At 34.4% G+C, this 23,422-nt stretch overlaps 1 protein-coding gene across 1 annotated transcript in view; it reads left to right on the forward strand.

Annotated features, from left to right (window-relative positions):
• Positions 1 to 23,422, forward strand: part of LOC135650381 (uncharacterized) — a 43,987-nt gene that overhangs the window by 19,437 nt on the left and 1,128 nt on the right. Inside the window, exons 5-6 of the mRNA XM_065169639.1 lie at positions 21,781 to 21,899; positions 22,823 to 22,999. Coding sequence (XP_065025711.1) covers positions 21,781 to 21,899; positions 22,823 to 22,999 — 296 coding nt within the window. The remainder of the gene's footprint in view (positions 1 to 21,780; positions 21,900 to 22,822; positions 23,000 to 23,422) is intronic.

Consider the following 23,422-nt stretch of genomic DNA (forward strand, 5'->3'; position numbering starts at 1 on the left):
ATTGCAACTGGAGCAGAAGATTGAAAACTCAGCAAAGGCGAGGAGTTGCAGTGTCGACAAAGGCTTCGACGAGGACGTCGAAGGAATAAGTGGGGGAGAATGTCACGGACAAACTTCTAAACAGGATGTTTGATGTAATGCTTATGTATGTCCGTGTCTTTTGGTATGTTCATGCTTTGCACAGCATGTAGAGGGACGGCCGAAGGCTTAATAGTCCCATTTTAGTTAGGTTGGTGGCCGCTTTAGGCTTGTAAATAAAGGTTGTGTCATGTTGACACGTGCGAGAGATTTTCGGTCTATAATGGACCATGTTACCCTTTGTTGTGCAACTGTTCAGAGCTTGTAAAGTCTATTTGTAATTTGCATTGTTTATAAAGTGTTTGTCAGAGATGTTTGCTTGTGGATCCCGAGTGAGGCGTTTTCTCTATCTTGTTCTCTTTTTTTGTGGGTCCTAAGGGACCATGGGAGGCTTCGGGGAGGCTGACCTTTGCGGATGGACACGCAAGGGTGCCGCACGACTTAGGCAAAACCAGCTAAGTCCGTGATAGAATGTCCGGACTTTCGACGAACCCTCGAACTCTCAACGTGATCTCGATCTTGACTCCGGCACAACACCTGTTTTATGTCTTACTGCTATCGTAGTTAAGTCTGCACACTTTTCTCAACATATAAATTAGATCAAACAAATTACAATTGACTTCATAATCAAAATCTGATTCATCAATCTCCCCCTTTTTGATGATGACAATTAATTGATGACGGAGTTAACCTTAACTCCCCATATCTATATGTTATACTTGAGAAAAGACACTCTTGAAGTCAAAGCCTTTGAATTCAAGTATCAAGCTGATAAGTTAGATTCATTTAAACTTATCAACATGCACATCATGATTACTATCATGATCTAACATTCTCAAGATACCGTGACAAGTATGATGTCAAGTCATAACATCCATTTTCAAGTAAGATATTTCAAATATGAAAGATGACAAAGATAACAATTCATTATTCTATGGCAAGATATCATTTATAAAATTGTAAGTTAAGCTCTAGATATCTTATATGAAAGACATTTATCAATTTGATACGATAAGATATGTTTTTGCCATATTTCAACTCATGATATCTTATATGAAAGACATTTATCAATTTTAGAAGATATGTTTTTTCTATATTTTAATATGTTTCAAATGATAAGCATATAAGCATTTATAATAAGATAAATTGCATACATTGTCATCAATTTACCACATTTTGGTATCATTTCTCCTCCTTTGTCATCAACAAAAAGGAGAACAATTCAACAATGTAAGTGTGGTAAAGATTCATGCCACATTTCAATTTGTATTTGACAATACCAATCATATTTCTAGCATTCATGACATGGTATCATTTAAAAGTTCTCAACATTAAATGTTATCAACATTAAAGCGATAGCTTCCATCAACTTCTCCCTTTTTTTTTTTCATCATGACTTTACATGAAGAAGGAAAGAAAGGAGGAAATCCATTAAAAACCAACTTTGTGAAATGATTTGAGTCAACTAAAAAACGATAAAAGAGTTTAATTAAATCATTCTTTAATTTTCACAAGGATCAAGATATTTATGTGAAATCAATCCTCACTCTTGTAAGTGTTCATCTCATACTAAAAAATTAATATAAAATTTTCTTTCATTAATAAAGAATTCATGTGAAAGAATAAAAGAAATTTCATGAATGATCACATCAAATCCATTTCTCATAAAAAAAAAATTCATAAGAGTGAAATCCGTGAGAGATGCATTTGTCAATGAATTCCATGTATCCAACATTAGTACATGATGGAGCAAGGACATGAAGTAAACTTGATACCAAGGAAGATTAAAAAAAAAAACGAAATAGACTTATGAAAGCTCGATTCATAAAATACATTAAATTCATGCATTCGGACAAATTAACATTCCTAATTCTTTTCTAATAAAATCAAATTGTTCTTCACTTAAAGGCTTTGTAAAAATATCGGTTAATTGATGTTTCGTATCAATAAACTCTAAGATTACATCATGATTATTAACATGATCTCGTATAAAGTGATGCCTAATACAATATGTTTAGTTCTAGAGTGTTGAATGAGATTTTTTGTTAAACATATTGTACTTGTGTTATCACATTTTATAAGAATGTTTTTAAGATGAATCTTATACTCCTCTAAAGTGTTTTTCATCCACACAACTTGTGCACAACATGCACTAGCTGCAATGTACTCAGCTTCGGTTGTAGATAATGCCAACCGAGTTTTGTTTCTTGGAAGACCAAGAAACAAGTGCGTGTCCTAAAAATTGATATGTTCCCAATGTGCTTTTTCTATCTAATCTACATCCAGCAAAATCCGCATCAGCATACGCAATTAGTTCAAAGTTCTCGGATTTTGGATACCATAATCCTAGATTAGTGGTACCTTTAAGATATCTAAAAATTCTCTTAACTGTTTTAAGATAAGATATCTTAGGATTAGATTGAAACCTAGCACAAAGACCTACACTAAATATGATATCCGGTCTAGTTGCGGTGAGGTATAGTAAACTTCCTATCATACCCGTATAAGCTTTTTGATAAAAGCTTTCTTCACTTTCATCAATGTCTAACTTAGTGGAGGTACTTATGGGAGTATTGATATTTGATAGCTTTTAAGCTATCCATATTAAACCTTTTTAGCAAATCTAAAGCATATTTTGTTTGACTAAGAAAAATGCCATTACTTAGTTGTTTGATTTGTAAGCCTAAAAAGAAGGTTAATTCTCCCATTAAACTCATTTCAAATTCAAGACTCATACTTTTAGCAAATGATTCATATAAAGATTTATTCGTGGAACCGAAAATAATATTATCAACATAAATTTGAACAATAAGAAAATTATTTTCAAAATTTTTGATAAACAATGTAGTATCGACCTTGCCTTTAGAGAAATTATTTTTGATAAGAAATGAGCTAAGTCTCTCATACCAAGCCCTTGGGGCTTGTTTCAATCCATAAAGAACTTTAGTCAATTTAAACACATGATTAGAGAGATTATCATTCTCAAATCCGGGAGGTTGTTCAACATAAACTTCTTCGGAAATAAAGCAATTAAGAAAAGCACTTTTAACATCCATTTGAAACAACTTAAAATTATTACTATTAGCATAAGCAAGGAGCATCCTTGTGGCTTCTAATCGAGCTATAGGAGCGAAGGTCTCTTCATAATCGATACCTTCTTCTTGGTTGAAATCTTTGGCCACTAATCTAACCTTATTTCGAACCACGATACCAAATTCATCTTGCTTGTTTCTAAAGACCCATTTAGTACAAATAATTAAATGGTCATTTGGTTTAGGAACAAGCTTTCACACCTCATTTCTCTTAAATTGATTCAACTCTTCTTGTATTGCAATGACTTATGAATCATCTTTTAAAGCCTCCTCAATGCTTTTAGGTTCAATTTATGAGAGAAAAGCGGCGTTGACACAAAATTTTTAAGAGAAGAACGAGTTTCAACCCCTTTTGATGTTTTTCCTATGATTAGCTTCTTAGAATTAACATCTACAAACTTCCAATCCTTGGGTAAGGATGTTTCGGAAGAAGATGCATCCAAGTTGCTAGATGGAGAAAGAGTTTCATTTAAATTCAAAGCATCAAAATTAACATCATCATCAAAATCATTTTTCTTAACTTCGGAAACTTCATTAAAAACAACATGAATATATTCTTTTATAATCAAAGTTCTTTTGTTAAAGATATGAAATGCTTTAGAAACAAAAGAATAGTCATGAAAAATTCCTTCATTGGATTTTGCATCAAATTTACCTAAGGTATATTTTTTATTCAAAATAAATTATTTATATCCGAAAACTTTAAACTATGAAATGTTGGGTTTTTTGTTGTTCCACAACTCATAAGGAGTCTTGGAAAGTAATGGTCTTACTAGAACCCTATTCATAACATAGCATGTCGTATTTACGGCTTCGGCCCAAAAATATTTGGGTAGGTTATATTCGTTTAATATGGTTCTTGCCATTTCTTATAAGTTTCTTTTTTTTCTTTCTACTACTCCATTTTGTTGAGGATTTCTTGGAGTAGAGAAGTTGTGGTTGTATCAATTAGATTCACAAAATTCTTGGAAATCACGATTTTGAAATTCACCACCGTAATCACTTCGAATTGACGAAATCATAAAACCCTTTTCATTTTGAACAAGTTTACAAAACTTAGAGAAATACCTAAAGCATTCACTTTTGTGTGTTAAAAAATAAGTCCATGTGTATCTACTATAATCATCCACGATGACAAATGCATATTTGCTACCTCCTAGGCTTGATGTAGCAATTGGTCCGAATAAGTCCATATAGATCAATTGTAAAGGTCTAGAGGTGTTTATTTGGTTCTTAGGTTTGAAGGTACTTTTTATTTGTTTTTCTAGTTGACATGCATTACACACATTATTTTTGACGAACCTGATATGAGGAATTCCTCTTACAAGTTCTTTAGATGAAATTTGAGAGATTAGTTTCATGCTAGCATGACCTAATCTCCTATGGCAAAGCCAAACATCGTCATTCAAAACCGAAAAGCACATTTCATTACAAAGATCATCAATCTCGATAGTTTATACATTATTTTATTTTAGGGCAATCATAGATGTGTTTTTGTGTGGTTTTTCAATAATGCAAGCATTAGATTCAAATCTAACGATATATCCTTTATCACATAATTGACTAATACTCAAAAGGTTATGCTTTAAACCATCAACTAACAATACATTTTCAATAAGAAGGTTGGATTTGTTACCTATGGTTCCTTTGCCAATGATTTTATCCTTGTTGTTATCTCCGAAGGTGATGTATCCTTCGTTTAGGCTAGTGAGCTTAGAGAAATGAGATGGATCTCCGATCATATGCCTTGAGCATCCACTATCAAGGTACCATCTCTTGCTCCTAGCTTGTGATGGTACATTTTTCTACAAAAAGAGATGATTTTTAGATACCCATTTGACCTTGGGTGCCTAAAAAATCGATCTACATAGCTTATTATGTTGCATTGAGTCATTTGAGGTTCTTTTAGGAATCCAAATCAATTTATGTGGACTACATTTCTTGAATGGATAATGATAGGCTACATACCCAAATTTGCAACAAAAGTTGTATTTGTTTCGGGGAGACATGCAAAGTAGGGCCTTTAATAAAGGTGGTTGGATTTTGGTGAGAGCTACTCATAAATCCAATTCCGCCTTTTCTATGAACGTGGCCCTTGTTGGCAAGGATAATGATCAAGGACTTGCTACCAACCTCAAATTTTTTCAAGGTTTCTTTTAGTAGTAAGTTTTCTTTTGAAGTATTTCTAGTTTATTACATTTCGTACATGGAGCTAAACTATCATTGTGCTCAACTTTTAATCTATCGAAATCACTAACAAGAGAAGCATGCTCCTTTTTTAACAATTTATATTTTTTACTAATTAATTTGCATTCATCAAATAAATCATGAAAAGTATTTGAAAGCTCATCGAAAGTTAAATTTGCATTTAATGAACTTAGTTACCTCATCTCTAATAGCCATTAGCGCATAGTGAGCAACTTGCTCGGTGTTGGTTGACTCCTCTTCTTCGGAAGCACTTGAGTCGTCCCATATAGCTTTGAGAGCCTTCTTCTTTGGTTGCCTCATCTTTGCTTGGGGACATTCACTCTTGAAGTGTCCCGGCTTCTTGCATTCAGAACATATCACTTGTTCTTTCTTAGGTTCAAATTTATTTTTAGTATCATTTTTAAATTTATTTCTTTTTATGATTCTTTTGAACTTCTTTGTTAAGAGTGTTACGTTATCATCAAAGTCCTCATCACTTGAGTTTTCTTTCAAGTAGTCTTCTTGTGTTCTCAGTGCCATATCCTTTCTGTTCTTTAGAAGGGTGTCCTCAAGCTCTTCATGAGCTTTACATGTCATTTCATAGGTCATTAGTGACCCAATTAGTTCTTTAAGAGGAAAATTATTTAGATCTTTGGCCTCTTGAATTACCGTTACTTTAGGGTCCCAACATTTTAGAAGGGATCTTAAAATCTTATTAATAAGTTCAAAATCCGAGAAACTTTTACCAAAGTCCTTTTAGACCATTGACGACATCCGTAAATCGGGTGTACATGTCTCCAATGGTCTCACTCGGTTTTATTCGAAACAACTCATAAAAATCCACCAAAAAATTAATTTTTGACTCCTTCACTCTACTGGTGCCTTCATGAGTTACTTCGAGTGTGTGCCAAATGTCAAAAGTTGTTTCACAAATCGATCGTCGATTAAACTCGTTTTTATCTTATGCACAAAACAAGACATTCATAGCCTTGACATTTAAAGTGAAAGTCTTCTTCTCCAACTCATTCCAATCGTTCATTGGAAGAGAAGACTTTTGAAACCCATTTTCTACAATATTCCATAATTCGAAATCCATTGAAATTTGAAAGATCCTCATTCTAGTCTTCTAATATGTGTAATCCGTCCCATTGAACATGGGCGGACGTGTAATTGAATGACCCTTTAGGTTGCCGGCAAATGTCATCTCTCTTGGATTTAAAACCGAATGAGAGTGAACCTTGCTTCGGTACCAATTGTTACGATCAAGAGTGGCACTAAGAGGGGGGTGAATTAGTGCAGCAGAAAACTTTCCGATTTCGAAAGACTTTGTTTCGATTAAAATCGATTCCGACGAAAATGGTTTTGATTCAATCCGTTTCGGAGAGAATTTGAACTTGAAAGCTTTTCGTAAAAGTGTAAGAGACGATTAAGGAGATTTGCAGTAATGTAAATTGCACAAATGAAAAGCGTCGGTTTCGTAAAATCTTCGTACGATTAAAATCGATCTCGGAAGGTGTTTACTTGAAAGTGTATGTGAGACATAGGCATAGTAAAAGCACAGTAAGGAGGAGAGGCAGTTTGCTATAAAAGTAAATTGCTCAAAGTAAATGCAAACCGAGTTTTAGAGTGGTTCAGTCAATGTGACCTACTTCCACTTTCGGATTCCTCCTTCGACAAGGTCACCGACGTCCACTAAAGGCCTTCCTTCAATAAGTGAAGACCAACCACCTTTTACAACGCTTTCTCCTTTTCACGAGTTTAGGAGAGAACCCTTACAAGTCTTACACCTCTCTTGAATGATCTCAAAACTTAGAAAGGGATGAGGAGGACTCTAGCACTTGTTTACAACACTTTTACACCCCAATAACTCAAGATTATCTCAATACTTTTCGTGCCCTTTCATGTAGAAAAGGGTGTGGTTTTTATAAGCCCAATGACTTCAAAAATGGATCCAAAAAGTGTCTCATCCCAGATTTCTGGGATACTGGCGGTACGACCGCCATTATTGGGCGGTACTATCGCCTGCAGTCTGATACTGGGCCGTACCATCGCGTTATAGAACTCGGAGACTGAGCTCTGACGGTACCATCGCCTGACAGCTGCGGTACCACCGCTAGCAACAATAACTGTCGGCTGTACCATCGCCTGACAGAGCTTGAAGACCGAGCTCTAGCGGTACCATCGCCAGACAGGGGCGGTACCACCGTTGGCAGCAATAACTACTGGCAGTACCACTGCCCAGACCACCTGGGAGATTGGGTCTTCTGGGCGGTGCCACCGCCGACCATGTTTTCAATGGCTGATTGGGTTGTTCAATCCGACCCAAATTAGCATTGTTAAGGGCCCAGTTGGCCCCTAATTAAGTTAGTGGATTACCTCCTAATCCTAACTTAATTTACGCTCTAACTATGATAATTATGACATGATCACAACACTTCTTGTTCCGGTGCGTCAATTGCTCTTCCGGCGAGCTTCCGACGTACTTCCGGCGAATATCCAATGAACTCTCGGCAATGCTCCGGCGGACTCCCGGCAAGCTCCTGGACTTATCTGTTGGTTCCGGTAGAACTTCTGACGAATGTCCGGACTTCCGACGAACTCTCGAACTCCCAACGTGATCTCGATCTTGACTCCGGCACAACACCTGCTTTATGTCTTACTGCTATTGTGGTTAATCTTGCACACTTTTCTCAACGTATAGATTAGATCAAACAAATTACAACTGACTTCATCATCAAAATCCGAGATTCAACACCTAAGTCATGAGGCGCCCTTGTGACATATGCGTTCGCAAAGGTTCAACCTAGGTGCAACCTCGTACAGGTCCCGAAGGACTTATAAAATAGAAAGTTGATTAAATTGAAAATGAGTGACGGACAACTCTCGACGTCTCGTAGAGAGGGAAGCTTTACAAGAAATTCAGCAAGCACCTTAAGTGCAACAGAGAAAAGAGAGGAAGGAGAAAACTAGGAATTTAGAAGGTAGAACGAACAGTTGTAAGTCCATAAGGTGCTGAGATGGTTGACGTTTCGCGTGCAGCTGCGGCGTACAGAAATCAAGTCGTGGCACGCGAGAACGGAGCCATTTTGGGGCAGTTCGGCCCGGTGCGGCGAGCGGTCGCATTACAGCGCTGCGAACTGTCATTGCTTACATTTTCTAAGCAAAAACACACAAAACCAAGGCAAAACATGCTGTCATGTCTCTATACAAGCATGCAAAAGCGACGAACGGTTCATTGAACGAAGTTGTTGCGGGTGCGCGACGATCGTTTGTGATAACATGTCATCATATATATGTGCATTCCCACACCATACTTCATAATATATACGTGCATTGCATGTCATAACATATCCGTGCACTCCCACACCGCACGTCATAGAAAACACATATACTTCCACACTGCACGTTATCATATATGCATGCATGTAAGATATTTTTATCGTAATTCATATATTGTTATTTTTAAAAAATACATACACTTACATTTAGCCCATTATCATATCAGTTGAAACATGCTTTTTGAAATATATTATGCATATGATAATTTATATGACCACTATTTTATAGTGAATTAAACTTGATCGAACTTAAAAATGAAAATGTCATGCAAAGATCACGTTCCTTAATGATCGAGTATGCTAGAGAGTGATACACATATCAAATTGGGAGCATAATGTCATGAGATATGTTAATTAAGAACCATATCTCTTGAATTATCGACTAACAATTCACTCTATAATTAAATGAACTAGCTAGCATCAATTAAACCATCACAATTCTACGGAAAAATTTTATTTCAGTATTCTAACTGATCAAACGATTTTGAATTATCACAAAATTTTGTAGAAAACTAAGAAACATATAAAACTAAGGACATACCAAAATTCAGCTTAAAATCAAATCATTTAGAGGTCTAACTACCCTCCTAATTTAATTATTAACGCCTATTTTGTTTTGCTGAAACTATGTTGGGACTGTCTGAATTTATAAACCTCATATCTTGGTGTACAAAGGTGGTATTTACTTAATTCCAAATCTCACAGAACCCTAAGGGAATCTTTTAAAACATATCAAAAAGTTAGAGCCTAATCATATTCCTTAGGGGATTAATTCAGCTCGAATAGAACCCCTTCCTAGAAAACAAGGGATTTTGAGTACCTTAGATTGGGACTATAATAACTTTATGCATCGATCTTAGATTAAGGTCATACTAGTGGCCTTAGAACCATAAGAGAATTATCCAAAACATATCTAAAAATACCAAAAATAAATTTAAAGTCTAGGTTACTTAAAAGTAGTTAGAAAAATCAGCCTATAATATGTAAAATTGAAACCCTATGTATAGCAAGGGAAGAGTTGAGTTTTTCTTACCTTAATCTTCCTTAAGAGTTGGGTTTTGTAGCCTCCCCGAGAGAATAGTTAAAGAAGGAGAGAAAGGATCATAGGTTTCAATTGGGTAAAGAGGATGAGGCCAAAATTAAGGTAGCGATGCGTAAGAAGTTGCCTTGAGGTCTAGGGTTCAATCTTATTAAGTCTTATTTCAATTTTTTCTTTTCTTTTCTTCTTTTACTAATATAATTTTAATGTTGCAACAACTTTAATTGAGTTTAATTTGGCTTTGACAAAGATGAAAATTTTGATCTATACTCATCCTTCAATCTCACTTAAGTATCTCAATATTTAGTGCAACATTCCTTTTTGATTTGCACTCCCATTTAATTTTTCATTACTCAATCCATGACTAAGTAGCTTATGATCCTCCATATACTTAATATTTTTGACCTTTTTCTTAAGGTCAATTACAATTCAATCGTCACTTCTAGGCAAGGTCTGCAATATTGTCGACGGTGATCGAGGGAGAAGAAAGAAGAGGGAGAAGGGGAAGAAAGAAATAAGAAAAAAAAGGGAGAACTTGGAGATTACTCTTCTCCTCGTTTGTCGACAACTTCTCATCCGTGTGCCGAAGAAGAGGCATCGGCATCGTGGGACGGAGAAAGACGAAGATTTTTTTTCTTCACTTCTTGGGCGATGTCGCCTTGGCGATGCCACTTGAGAAGGGAAGCAATGTCGTAATTTTTTTTTTAATCTGCGACATCGTAATTTTTTTTATTTGCGACGTCGCTCGAGAAGAGAGGCGGCGTTGCCTCGCATAGAGGTAAACTGAGAGGTTTACCAAAATATATGTAATATATATATATATATATATATATGTTATATATATATATATGTTATATATATATATATGTAATATATATATATATATATATATATATATATGTAATATATATGTAATATATATATGTAATATATGTAATATATATGTAATATATATATGTAATATATGTAATATATATATATATATATATATATATATATATATATATATATATATATATATACTGAGCGGTATATCGAAATATATCGCTTGGTATACAGTATCGTACCGTATCGAATAAGTAACTTAACCTCATATTCAAGTCCACTAGCACACTTTGGCTTCTTGCACTATGCTTATAGTAAACATTAAAGCTTATGCATGCTTAGCCAACATTTCATAGAACACTGAGAATGATATTTTTGGAGAGTATGTACTTCAATCTTAAAAGTAAAAAATATGAGCATGTTATTTATCATATTTATGAAGCATAGACATCACAAATCATATCATGAAGTGAGGGTACATATACATATTATTTGTGCTTCTATTGGCATACTAGTTATAATTTAGTATGTGTGAGACTCGGGCACTACAATCCTCCCCTCCTAATAAAAATTTTGTCCGCAAAATTTCGTACCTGAATAGCGCTGGATATTTCTCGCATATCTCTTCTTCCCTTTCCCAAGTAAATCATCCATTGCCTGATTCCTCTATAGCACTTTGACTAAATTAATCTTCTTATTATAAAGCAAAGATTGAAATATCGTACTGTACAAGAGTTTTGATATTCGCTCGGTACGGTACGATATTGTATACCGCTCAGTATATATATATATATATATATATATATATATATATATATATATATATATATATATATATATATATATATATATATATATATATATATATATATATATATATATATAAAAGGTGATGTCGCATTGCCTTAGTGACGTCGTCGAAAAAGGCGACGTCGCCTCGTTTATATATATATATATATATATATATATATATATATATATATATATATATATATATATATATATATATATATATATATATATATATATTCCATCCGGTAACGGGCGATCCGTATATTGGTCAGCTGACGGACTGGTACGTACCGCTCGGTACGGGCGATATTATTCGAAATTGTAATCCTTATTATAAAGTTCTTTATCCTTACTATCAAGAATTTGTACATTAAATTTTCACCCAAATATATTGGTTGTTCTTCTAGGACATGTGAAGGATCTAAAATGGACTTCCTTAACATTGATATTTGGAATATATTATGCTCCTTTGCTAATGCAGGAGGTAAGGCTAGTTTGTAAGCCACATCACCAATTTTATCAAGAATTTCATATTGTCCTATATATTGAGGACTTAGCTTGCATTTCTTCCCAAACCTCATGGCTCTTTAAGAATACTTTATCATCTATTTTAAATTTCAAAGGTCTCTTTTTAGCGGCATAACATTTCTGTCTGCTTTGTGCTACCTTCATCTTTTGGCGAATCTTGTTTACTACTTTTGTTGTTTCTCTCACTAAATCTAATCTCAAATATTTTCTTTCACCCATCTTATCCCAATAAACAGGTGATTTGCACTTTTTGTCATATAGTGCTTTAAATGGTGCCATCCCAATGGTTGTCTAGTAACTGTTATTGTAGGCAAACTCTATTAAAGGTAAATATTTGTTCAATGATCCTTTAAAGTCCATGACACAAGCTCTTAGTATATCCTCTTAGTAAATCCTGATGTGAATCTAGAGTCTTTATCTAACATAATGGACACCAACACATTATGGAGTCTAATTATCTCTTGGGTATATAATTGAGCATATTGATCCATCTAATAGTTAACGGAGTAGGTTGTCTTGGTTAATCTATCTATAATGACCCAAATTCCATAATGTCTCTTGTTGGTCTTGGCAAACCCATGACAAAATCCATACTGACCTTTTCACATTTTCATTAGGGTATTTGCAATAGTCTCAAGGCACCTACTGGCATCTGATGTTTGATTTTAATTTGTTGACGTAAGATATTTCTCAACAAATTGGATCACATCTCTCTTTATTCTTGGCCACCAGTAGTGCTTTTTTATATTCCTGTACATCTTGGTTGTTGTAGGGTGCACCGAGTATAGAGATGAAAGTGCTTTGTTAAAATTTCTTGCTTTAGTCCAAGCTCCTCTAGTACACATAATCTACCCCGAAATCTGATTACCCCTTCATCAATGTGAAAATATTTTCTTTTTTCTATCTTAATATCATACTTCAATCGGTTCAAATAAAGGTTGTTAACTTGTAACTCTTTAATTTTTCCCAAAAGGGTTGGTTGCAGTAGTGATTTAAATAGGCACTCGCCTAAGCGCTCGTGTGTGCACCAAGCAGCATGCTTCAATGAGGCATCACTTGGGTGCTCGCCCGAACGCAAGTGCTGGGCGCTTCGGGCGAGCGCCCGACTCTATTAGGTAAACCGAACCGGTTTAAGGCTGGTTCAGTTTGTAGTTTCTTACCTCAAAACCACGCTTCACGCCTGTGCGACCCCGAGGTACCCTAGCGTTCCTTCTGCCTTCGTTGCAGACACAGCGGACCAAGCCTTCCTCTATTGTCGACGGACGAGTCCGACGGCCCCTATAGCTTCCTTCTGCTGTTGCGAACTTCCACTATCGAGGGAGAGGACCACAGGTTCCTCCGCCACCCACGGACACCCTCTGGAGCTTCCGCCATTGCCGCTGGTATTGTTCGCAGCTTTCGCCACTGTCACTGCTGCTATCCGTAGCTTTCGCCGCTGTTGCTGCTGTTGTCCGCAGCTTCTGCCGTTGCGACTGTTGCTATCCGCAACTTTCACCGCTGTCACTGCTACTGTCCGCAGCTTCCGTCGCTACCGTTGGTGTTGTTCGTAGCACTGCTGCTATCTCTGTTACTGTTAACATTTTTTCCTCCCCTCTAACTTTATGTAATATACTATTAACAATATATTAAACCGTTGCTGTTGCTATTTCTCTTTGTTAATAATTTTTTCTCCCTCCTCTTTAAGTAATATACTACTAACAGTATATTTTTAATTTAATATTATATTTTAATTTAAATAATTATATTTTTAATTATATTATTTATTTTTATATTTTAATATTTCAGAGAATATTTTTTTCTCCTCTTCTATCTTAAGTAATATATTGTTAATAGTATATTTTGAATTTAATAATATATTTTTATTTAAATAAATTATATTTTTAATTATATTATATATTTTTTTATTTTATTATATATTTTTTATTTTAATATTTTAGAGCGCCTTGCTTACTCGAGGATCACCTAGCGCCTCGGGCGTTTTGGGACTTTAGCGCCTAACGCTTTTTAAATCATTGGGCTGCAGTGACGGAGTTGCTAATCTCCTAATTAAAATTTTAAGGATCATCTCATATTCAAATTTTTGCAATTCTATATAGAGAAGTCTTTGAACCGTCGATAAAGTAGCTAAATTGGTTGACTTTTTGCTCAATGCATCTGCAATTACATTTGCTTTCCTAGGATGATAATTGATCACACAATCATAATTTTTTGCTAACTTTAACCATCTCCTTTGCCTCGTTTTTAGATCCTTTTGAATAAAGAAATATCTCAAACTATTATGATTAGTGTATATTTCGTATTTCTCACCATAAAGATAATGACATCAAATTTTTAGGGCAAACGCCACTGCTGCCAATTCTATATCATGGGTTAGATGGTTCTTATAATGTTTTAGTTGTCTTGAGGTATAAGTTATGACTCTATCATTCTGCACCAAAACACATCCTAGATCATTTTTGGATGCATCACTATACACTATAAATCTTCCTATCTTTGATGGTACAACAAGAATTGAGGTTGAAATCAATCTCCTTTTAAGTTCTTGAAAATTATTTTCACAAACATTAGTCCATTTAAGTTTAATATTTATTCTCGTCCGTTGGGTGAGAGGTGATGCCATCTTTGTGAATCCTTCTACAAAACATCGATAATAACCTACCATATCAAGAAAACTCCTTACCTCCATTACAATTGTCGACCTGGGTTAGTTACTAATTGCTTCTACCTTAGCTGGATCCACCGATATCCCTTTATTGGATACATTATGCTTAAGGAATATTATCTTCTCTAGCCAAAATTCATACTTCTTAAACTTTGTATACAATTGGTTTTCCTTAAAGGTACTCAAAGTTTTTCTTAAATGTTTTGCATGTTCCTCCTTAGAGTGTGAATATATCAAAATATCATCAATAAAAATAATCACAAATTTGTTTGGATGCTCCCTGAATACCCTTTTCATTAAGTCCATAAAGTTATTAATGTATTAGTTAAACCAAATGATATTATAAGAAATTTAAGATGCTTATATCTAGTCCTAAAGGCTATCTTGAGAATGTCTTTGATTTTCAATTGATGATACCCTGATCTCAAATCAATTTTGGAAAACATTGATGCACCTTGCAATTGATCTAACAAATCATAAATTTTGGGGAGTGCGTATTTTTTCTCAATAATTACTTTATTCAACTCCTAATAGTCTATGTACAATCGCATCGTCCCATCCTTTTCTTTATAAATAGGACTAGTGCTCCCCATGATGAAAAGCTAACGCGAATGAACCTTTTATTAAGGAGCTCCTGTAATTGCATATTTAATTCCTTCAGTTCTATTGGAGCAAGTCTATAAGGTGCTTTGGAAATAGGTTCAGTGCTTGGCATTAAGTCTATGACGAATTCAATCTCTGCAATCCAAGGAGATCCTCTAGAAACACTTGAAGGAATTCGCTCACAACTGGCATATCCTTTGGCTTGAACTTCGGTTCCGCCCCAGTGTTAATCACATTTGCTAGATATCCTATGCAACCACCATTTAAAAGTCTCCTTGCTTTCATTGTCGAGATAAAAGGGATTGATGTCTTTTCTTTAAAACCAGCAAATACAAACTTTACTGAACCTGGAGGTTGAAATACTACCATCTTCATATTGCGATCAATAAAAGCATGATGCTTGGACAACTAGTCCATGTCCAGTATAACATTAAAATCTTGTATGTTCAATATTATCAGGTTTGCAATTAATTCTTTGTTGGGAATCTGAATTGGACATGATCCCAATCCCTGACCTGAATACATTATATCCCTTGATGGACAACTATGCAATATATCACATTTAGTGTTTTAGTTGGTTTGTCTAGTTTCTTCACACAAGCTAGTGATGCAAAAGAATGTGTAGTGCTAGAATCAATTAATACATGTAAGGAAATGTCATAAATAAATATCTCACTTGAGATTATTGATAAGTTAGCCTCTACTTCTTTCTTGGTCATCACAAAGACTTTGTCTAGTACTCTTCTCTATTATGATGAAATTGTTATGCAGTTCCTTACTAAATGTCCTGGCTTTCTACATCGAGAACATAGCCCTTTACCTTTAAAATATTCCCCCATATGATGCTTCTCACATTCAGGGCAAGTGGGTCTTTATGCTTGAACTAGCTGAGAAGATTAGGACGTTTGGCCTACTTTTCCTTTTGTAGGGGCATTTGGGTTGCCTCTATTGTTGTCCTTGACCTTGGTGCCATTTTCTTTTGTTGCCAAAAATCTATTGTGGGGGCCTACCCTTCCTTGGCATATCTTGGCTGCGACGCATCTGTTAGGCTTGGAGAATTCTTTATTCAACCTCCGTTGCCTCTAATGCCTTTTCTACTACTAGGGAATAAAGAATATCTACGACATTCATCATCATCTTTACATCCTGATAAATTTCTACTCTGAGTCCTTGTAGAAATTGATTTACCCTCGAGGCATTAGTGCTAACTATGTATGACTAAAGTAGGATGTCACATTTTAATTTTTCATTGCTGCTATCGATACTAATGCAACGGAAAGTAGGTAATCTAAAAATTAAAATATGCTAACTTACTAAAAATTGATAGGGTTTCCCCTAATACACAATGTTTTTGACACTTGGACATAATTATAACATCTAACTGAAAGAAAACCCAAACATAACATGTCTAAAATTTATACACATTAAATGCCCATAGGTCAATGTCCATATTTGCGTTGGCATGGGCTTACACATGCTCACTTCTCTTTCCAATCACTTGGGTGGAGTACTTGTATCCTTACTTACAAAATATGATCTATAGTGAGTAATCACTTAATAAGTATAAGCCTTTATGGTTTTATTCAAGTGAGCATGCATCATGTCATGTATATCATATTTTAAAATCATCGTCATAAGATACTTAACAATAAACACCTCATCCTATGACTATTTTCGTAAGCATAACCCTAGAACATAACATATGCAAAATAAAGAGGTAAAATTCTATGTCGAAATAATTCAGAATATTTATATGCACGTATAGGAAATGTACCAAATTCCTTAACTTCTACACCCTATATCATTATATATACGTGCACTCCCACGCTGCATGCCATCATATATACGTGCATTCCCACACCACGTCATAATATATATATACACTCCTACACCGCATCTGATAACACATACGTACATTGCATGTCGTAACATATCTGTGCACTCTCACACCATATGTCATAGAATACACGTGTGCTTCCACATTGCACGTCATTAGATATCCATGCATATAAGACATTCTTATTGTAATTAATATATTTTTATGTTTACAAAATATATATATTTACATTTAGCTCATGACGATCATATCAGTCGAAACATGTTTTCCAAAATATATTATGGATATGATAATTTATACGATCACTATTTTGTAGTCAATTGAATTTATAGTTATCTAATTGAACTTAAAAATAAATATGTTAAGGAAAGATTATGTTCCTTAACGATTGAGTGTGCTAGGGAGTGATACACCTATCAAATTGGCAGCATAGGGTCATGAGATACGTTAATTAAGAACCTTACCTTTTGAATTATCGATTTATAACAATTCATTGCAATAATCGATAGAAAAATTTGATAAAATCCCTCACAAAATATGCTATGCTTAACCTAAAAATTTATATAGATTCCATCACCAAATTTTCTAACAAGTCACTCTATAATCAAATGAACTAGTTAGCATCAATCAAACCATCACACAATTCTCCGGAGAAATTTTACTTTACTATTCTAGCTGATCAAATGATCTTGAATTATCATGAAATTTTGTAGAAAACTAAAGAACATATAAAACTAAGTACACACCAAAATTTAATTTAAAACCAAATCATTTGGAGTTTAAACTACCCTTTTAATTCAAATACCAACACCTATTTTACTCTGCTGAAACTGTGTTCGGACTGTCTGAACTTATAAACCTCATATTTTAGTGTATAGAGGTGGTATTAACTCGATTCCAAATCTCACAGAAAAGAGAATTTTTTAAAACATATCAAAAGGCTAGATCCTAATCATATCCTTAAGGGGGTTAATTTAGTTTGAACAGAATCTCTTCTTAGAGAACAGAGGATTCTGAGTACCATAGATTGGGACCATAATAACTTTATGCATCGATCTTAGATTAAGGTCATATTAGTGGCCTTAGAACCATAAGAGAATCATCCAAAACATATCCAAACATCACAGATAAATTTGAAGTCTAGGTTACTCAAAAGCAGCTAGAAATATCAGCATATAATCTGTAAAACTGAAACCCTAGGACAAGGGAAGAGTTGAGTTTTTCTTACCTTAATCTTCCTTAGAGCTGGAGTTTCTTGGCCTTCCTAAGAGGAGGAGAGAATGGCTGAAGAAGGAGAGGAAGGATTGTGGGTTATCAGCTGGGTAAAGAGGATGAGGCCAACATTAATGTAGAGGTGCTTAGGAGGTTGCCTTGAGGTCTATGGTTTAATCCCATTAGGCCTCATTTTAAGTTTAACTTTTTGTTTATTTTCTTATTTTTTTTAGTAATATAATTTTAATGTTACAACAATTCTAATTGAGTTTAATTTGGTTTGGACGAATATAACATTTTTGATCTAAACTTATCCTTCAATCTCACTTAAATATCTCAACATATAGTGCAACACTTCTCTTTGTTTTGCATCCATATTTGATTTTTCATTACTCCATCCATGAGTAAGTAGCTTATGATCCTCCATATACATGAGGTTTAAAACTTAAACTTTCTTATTTTAATTATGTTAAAACTAAGGATTACAATTTCGAATAATACCGCTCGTATTGGGCGGTACGTACCGGTCCGTCAACAGATCGGTACACGGAACGCCCACTACCGAGCGGTATTATATATATATATATATATATATATATATATATATATATATATATATATATATATATATATATATATATATATAATATAATATAAATATGCGACGTCGCCTCTTTCTCCCTAAGCGAGAAAAAGCGACGTCGCGTCGCCTCGGCATGTTGCCGAAAAAGGCGACGTCACGTCGCCTCGACAACATTGTCAATTTTTTTACTTTTATATATAAATATAAATATATATATATGATTTTTTTTACTTATATATATATATATATATATATATATATATATATATATATATATAGAGGCGACGTCGCCCCACTTTGGTATGCCGAAGCGACATTGCCTCTCTTCTCCCCAAGTGGTATACCGCTCGGTATACAGTATCGTACTGTATCGAGCGAATGTCGAAACTCCGGTATGGTACTATATTTTAATCCTTGGTTAAAACTTATTCAGGTCTTAAGATTCACTTAACATCGATTACAATTCAATCGTCACTTCTAGTCACTATATGTACGCTTATTACCATAATTGAACCTCATATTCAATTTCGCTAGCACACTTTGGCTTCTTGCACTGTACTTAATGTAAACATTAAAGCTTATGCATGCTTAGCTAACATTATATAGAATACCGAGAATGATATTTTTGGAAAGCATATACTTCAATCTTAAAGGTTGAAAATATGAGCATATCATTTATTATATTTATTAAGTATAGGTATCACAAATTATATTATGAAGTGAGGGTAACATATATATATTATTTGTACTTTTATTGGCTTGCTATTTGTAATTAGTGTGTGTGAATCTCGGGCACTGCATATAATACAAACAATTAAAAATATATAAGCAGTAGGATAATAAAAACCACATAAAGTATAAGTAAAATTTTGACACAAACTTGTCATTGTTGTGGATATAAATTGTCTAACATTATTTGCAATAAAAGTACATAATAATTCTTTATATTAAAAAATATTCATTAAAAGAATTCATAGGTAGAATTAAATCGGGTACGAACGTCCTTAGGAAATCTTTTGGGTCTTTTTCCATTTAATTTGCAAAATCTAGACCACTCTTATTATTTGTGGATGACCTCACAAGTATGAAATTGCTTGCTTAATTGGAGAAAGAAAAATTTCAAGACATCATATACTGTACACATAAATGTAAAACACGGCAAGAACACCTAATATAGGAAAAACACCACCAAAAGTTGGTTGTTACACTTCTTCTAGTTCAGGAATACAAGCGGTATTTGCAAATGCATTGTCAAAACCAATTAAAAAAAAAATTCATTCTAAAATAGTTTTTATCATTTTATAGATGTTATCGGTAGTATGTCGTTCATCAAAAACTCTAAAAGCAATAATTCATTTTTGCATGATCCAATTGATTATCAATCCAATAATAAGTGGTACCCCTAGAGGAGTGTATTTGTTACTCCAAATATCAGAATAAATAGAAACACGACCGTCAAAAGCTCAAAATAACTTTTGTAAAACTCTTTTTCCTTTTTTAAAAAGATTATATACAACGTGGGTAAGAGTAGTTCGAGGAATACATTGGCAGTGAGATTCTAAACGTTTTGACAATAATCAATAAAATCGACTTTTTTTTACCAAAACTAAAAAACATTGTTCGACAGAAATAAATCTAGATAATTCTTTGCAAATTTTTTCAACGGAAAAATAAAAAGTAGGATTAGTGGGGTACTTGGAAATTTGTGTTTGATTTTTTTTATTGGATTTTTCTTTCTTTTGAAGATGCTTCTGAAAGGTTCTATATCCACTTCAGTTGAATTTGAAAATCTGGCCGTAGTAATTGCAGATGACATGGAAGGAGCCATCGATATTTTGGACCTTCTTGAAATGAAGCTTCAAGATGTTCGCCTTTACTTTGGCTCCTATATTGAATTCCTTCATCTTGATGATAATGTGCTAGATTTCTTGAATTACTATAGTCAAACTTCCAAAACTCTTCTCGGTGAAGTGATGGTTTCCGCTTGCCATCAAAATCAGGGAGAGAGCTTAAAGAGTGTGATCAAAGAGCGTAAGAGAGCGTAAAAGAGCTAAAGAGAGTCTTATGAATGCTTAATCAAATGTGTAAGGAAGAATGATAGGTTAGGTGGTATTTATAGGTTTTAGAGTTTTTTCATCCCTAAAATGCCCCCAAAATTAGTTATTTAGCTGTTGAAAGGGGTAAATTTGTCATTTTATTTTATTTTTTTAATTATGAAATGATCAAAATACCCTTGAAAATAACCATTATATGACTTTGGGAGGGGCAAACTAGTCATTTACCCCTAACAATCGATCGTTGGACTGTTTGGGCTCAAATGGTCAGCCCAACGATCGGTTAAGCTCGTTTGATCGAGCCTTTTTAGTTTTTAAAAAAAATTGTGAATCAGCAATTCAATCCAAAACCTGAACTGTCGGTTTAGGAACCATCAGTTCCGATTTTCCAAAACCAGGAACCGAAACCGAACCACCTAGGGCCGATTCCTGTTCAGTTTGGTACTGGCGAACTGCCATGCTGGTTTGGTTCCGATTCAGGTCTAGACAGAGCATCTCATCACTTTGCTAGTAACCATGAATGATTTTTGCATATTATGATCTTTGTTTCAAAGTAGAGGTTCCAGTGAAAGATAATTTTTATTACAAATAAATTGCTAGGACCTTTGCATTTTTTTGTGGTTGCACCTTGTTGATGGAACAAATTTTATCAATTGGACACTTTGGCTTATCTTCACCCACCAGCATACTAGGATTTAAATCTATCTTGGCTAGAATTTTGGTGAATGAAATTTTGTGTTGATAATCGTATACAAAATGTTTGTCGAAGCATCCATGGATCTCTGTTCTGTGGAGCTTTAGCTCCCAAGCTGATCCATGCTGACTCTTTGATGTCAAGATATAAACATATGATAAATTTATTTTGGCCTGTGAAAAATCAGAGAATAATACAAGATTATGCTTAGTAATTGCAGTTTCATTGTTAAATTCTTTTTTTTTTTGTATGCCAGCTGCTTGCATGACATGGGAGTTGGCGGAGTCTGGCAAGGACTTCATTACTACGGTTGTCAATGGCTCAGACCTGGTTCCAACATTTTCAACTGCTTCCATAGACGATCTTCGGTCTGAGGTATCATCGAGTCCTTTATTTAGTCGAATCTAGTTTAGTAGTCGTGATCTAGTTTTCTGAGGTAGTCATAGTTTTTCTATTTATTATATAATATTTCTGGCCTTGATGATAAGATGAAAATGGCATGTGCGTTTTGTATTTGTTTAGTCTGCTAGACCAATCATACTTTTGTCACTGGTTTGTTATCTACTGGTTTATTATCTAGTTTAGCAAATTTGTACCGAGTCTCAGACATGATTGTTGTTGAGCAATGTCTAATTACTCTCATAATCCTAGAAAGTATCTTCAGATTCTGTTGGAATACCTGCTTTAAATGTTGCTTTTTTGATATGTGAATTGTATTATATTTTGGCAAAGTAAAAGTTTTTAGCATGAGATCTTGTTGACGTAGTCTTTTCCAGTATAGGCATGTGCTTTTCTAGTATATTTACATTTATTTGTTTAACACCAATATTAAGGTATGTTCTTTAGAACTCATTCGGTTGTACATCGCTGATACAGGAAAGTGAAAGCGACCAGCAGCTAGGTACATGGCTGGACAGTAATGTGAAAATTTTCTCTATCTAGCCTGAAAGGAAGCCTGACACAAATCAATCTGATCACATCAAGTTCATGCACAACACTGTTTTTGAGTTGTCTACATCTATACCATGTCATGCAAATATTTAATTTCTCTTTGCATGTAGACAAGCCAATGAATGTTCAAGTTACAAGATAATCAAGTTGTCCTTGAACAATGCTGATTATGGAACCTAATGTTAAAACTGTGATTCAAGATAAACCATCCTATTGATGTACAAGGTTCACACATTGCAATTTACTTGTTTTGAATATTTGCTGTGAGGACTTTCCAGCACCACTGATGTTATTCCTGCTGATCTTCTATTTTATAACTATATATTTATTTTGTCAACTTCATTTAGGTGACGGCATCATCATGGTTAAATGATTTGAGAGATCAAATACAGCATACTAGAATCTTAAATGTTATTTATCGCTCCGCATCTGCCCTAGGATCTCATTTGCCATCCATTTCTAGTGCAAGGGCTAAGGTTGCAGGTGCTGGTGCTCTACTTCGGCCTGTATCCAGCAAAACTCAGGTAAGATATATATGAACACTGCAGTTTTATAATATAAGAAAGTTATAGTTTCTTAAGTTTCCAAGAGCATATTGATGAATCATATTTATCATGCAATATGGAAAGTAGATAGACTTTGTGACTGGAATCACTGTTTGATGGTCGTCTCAGATTGTATGAATTAAATGTCATCTGTTGACTTATACATTGAGCTGGTAGATGAATATATATATCAGAGAAAGTTTAGGTTTTGTGCTTGTAAAGCATCTTATAATATGTGAAAGTGTAATAAGAGCTCAAGTTACACAGAATGTGTAGAAATAGTGATTTGATTGATGCATGTTGCAGCATACTTTGGAATTGTATGGTCTGGGAGTTTGGTAACTCTGATACAACATTGTTTACAACTATGGTTTATGCTTGACAATCTGTTACCTGCTTGCT

The sequence above is a fragment of the Musa acuminata genome, chromosome BXJ3-10, assembly GCF_036884655.1.
Source record: "Musa acuminata AAA Group cultivar baxijiao chromosome BXJ3-10, Cavendish_Baxijiao_AAA, whole genome shotgun sequence".
In the NCBI taxonomy this organism is placed as follows: domain Eukaryota; kingdom Viridiplantae; phylum Streptophyta; class Magnoliopsida; order Zingiberales; family Musaceae; genus Musa; species Musa acuminata.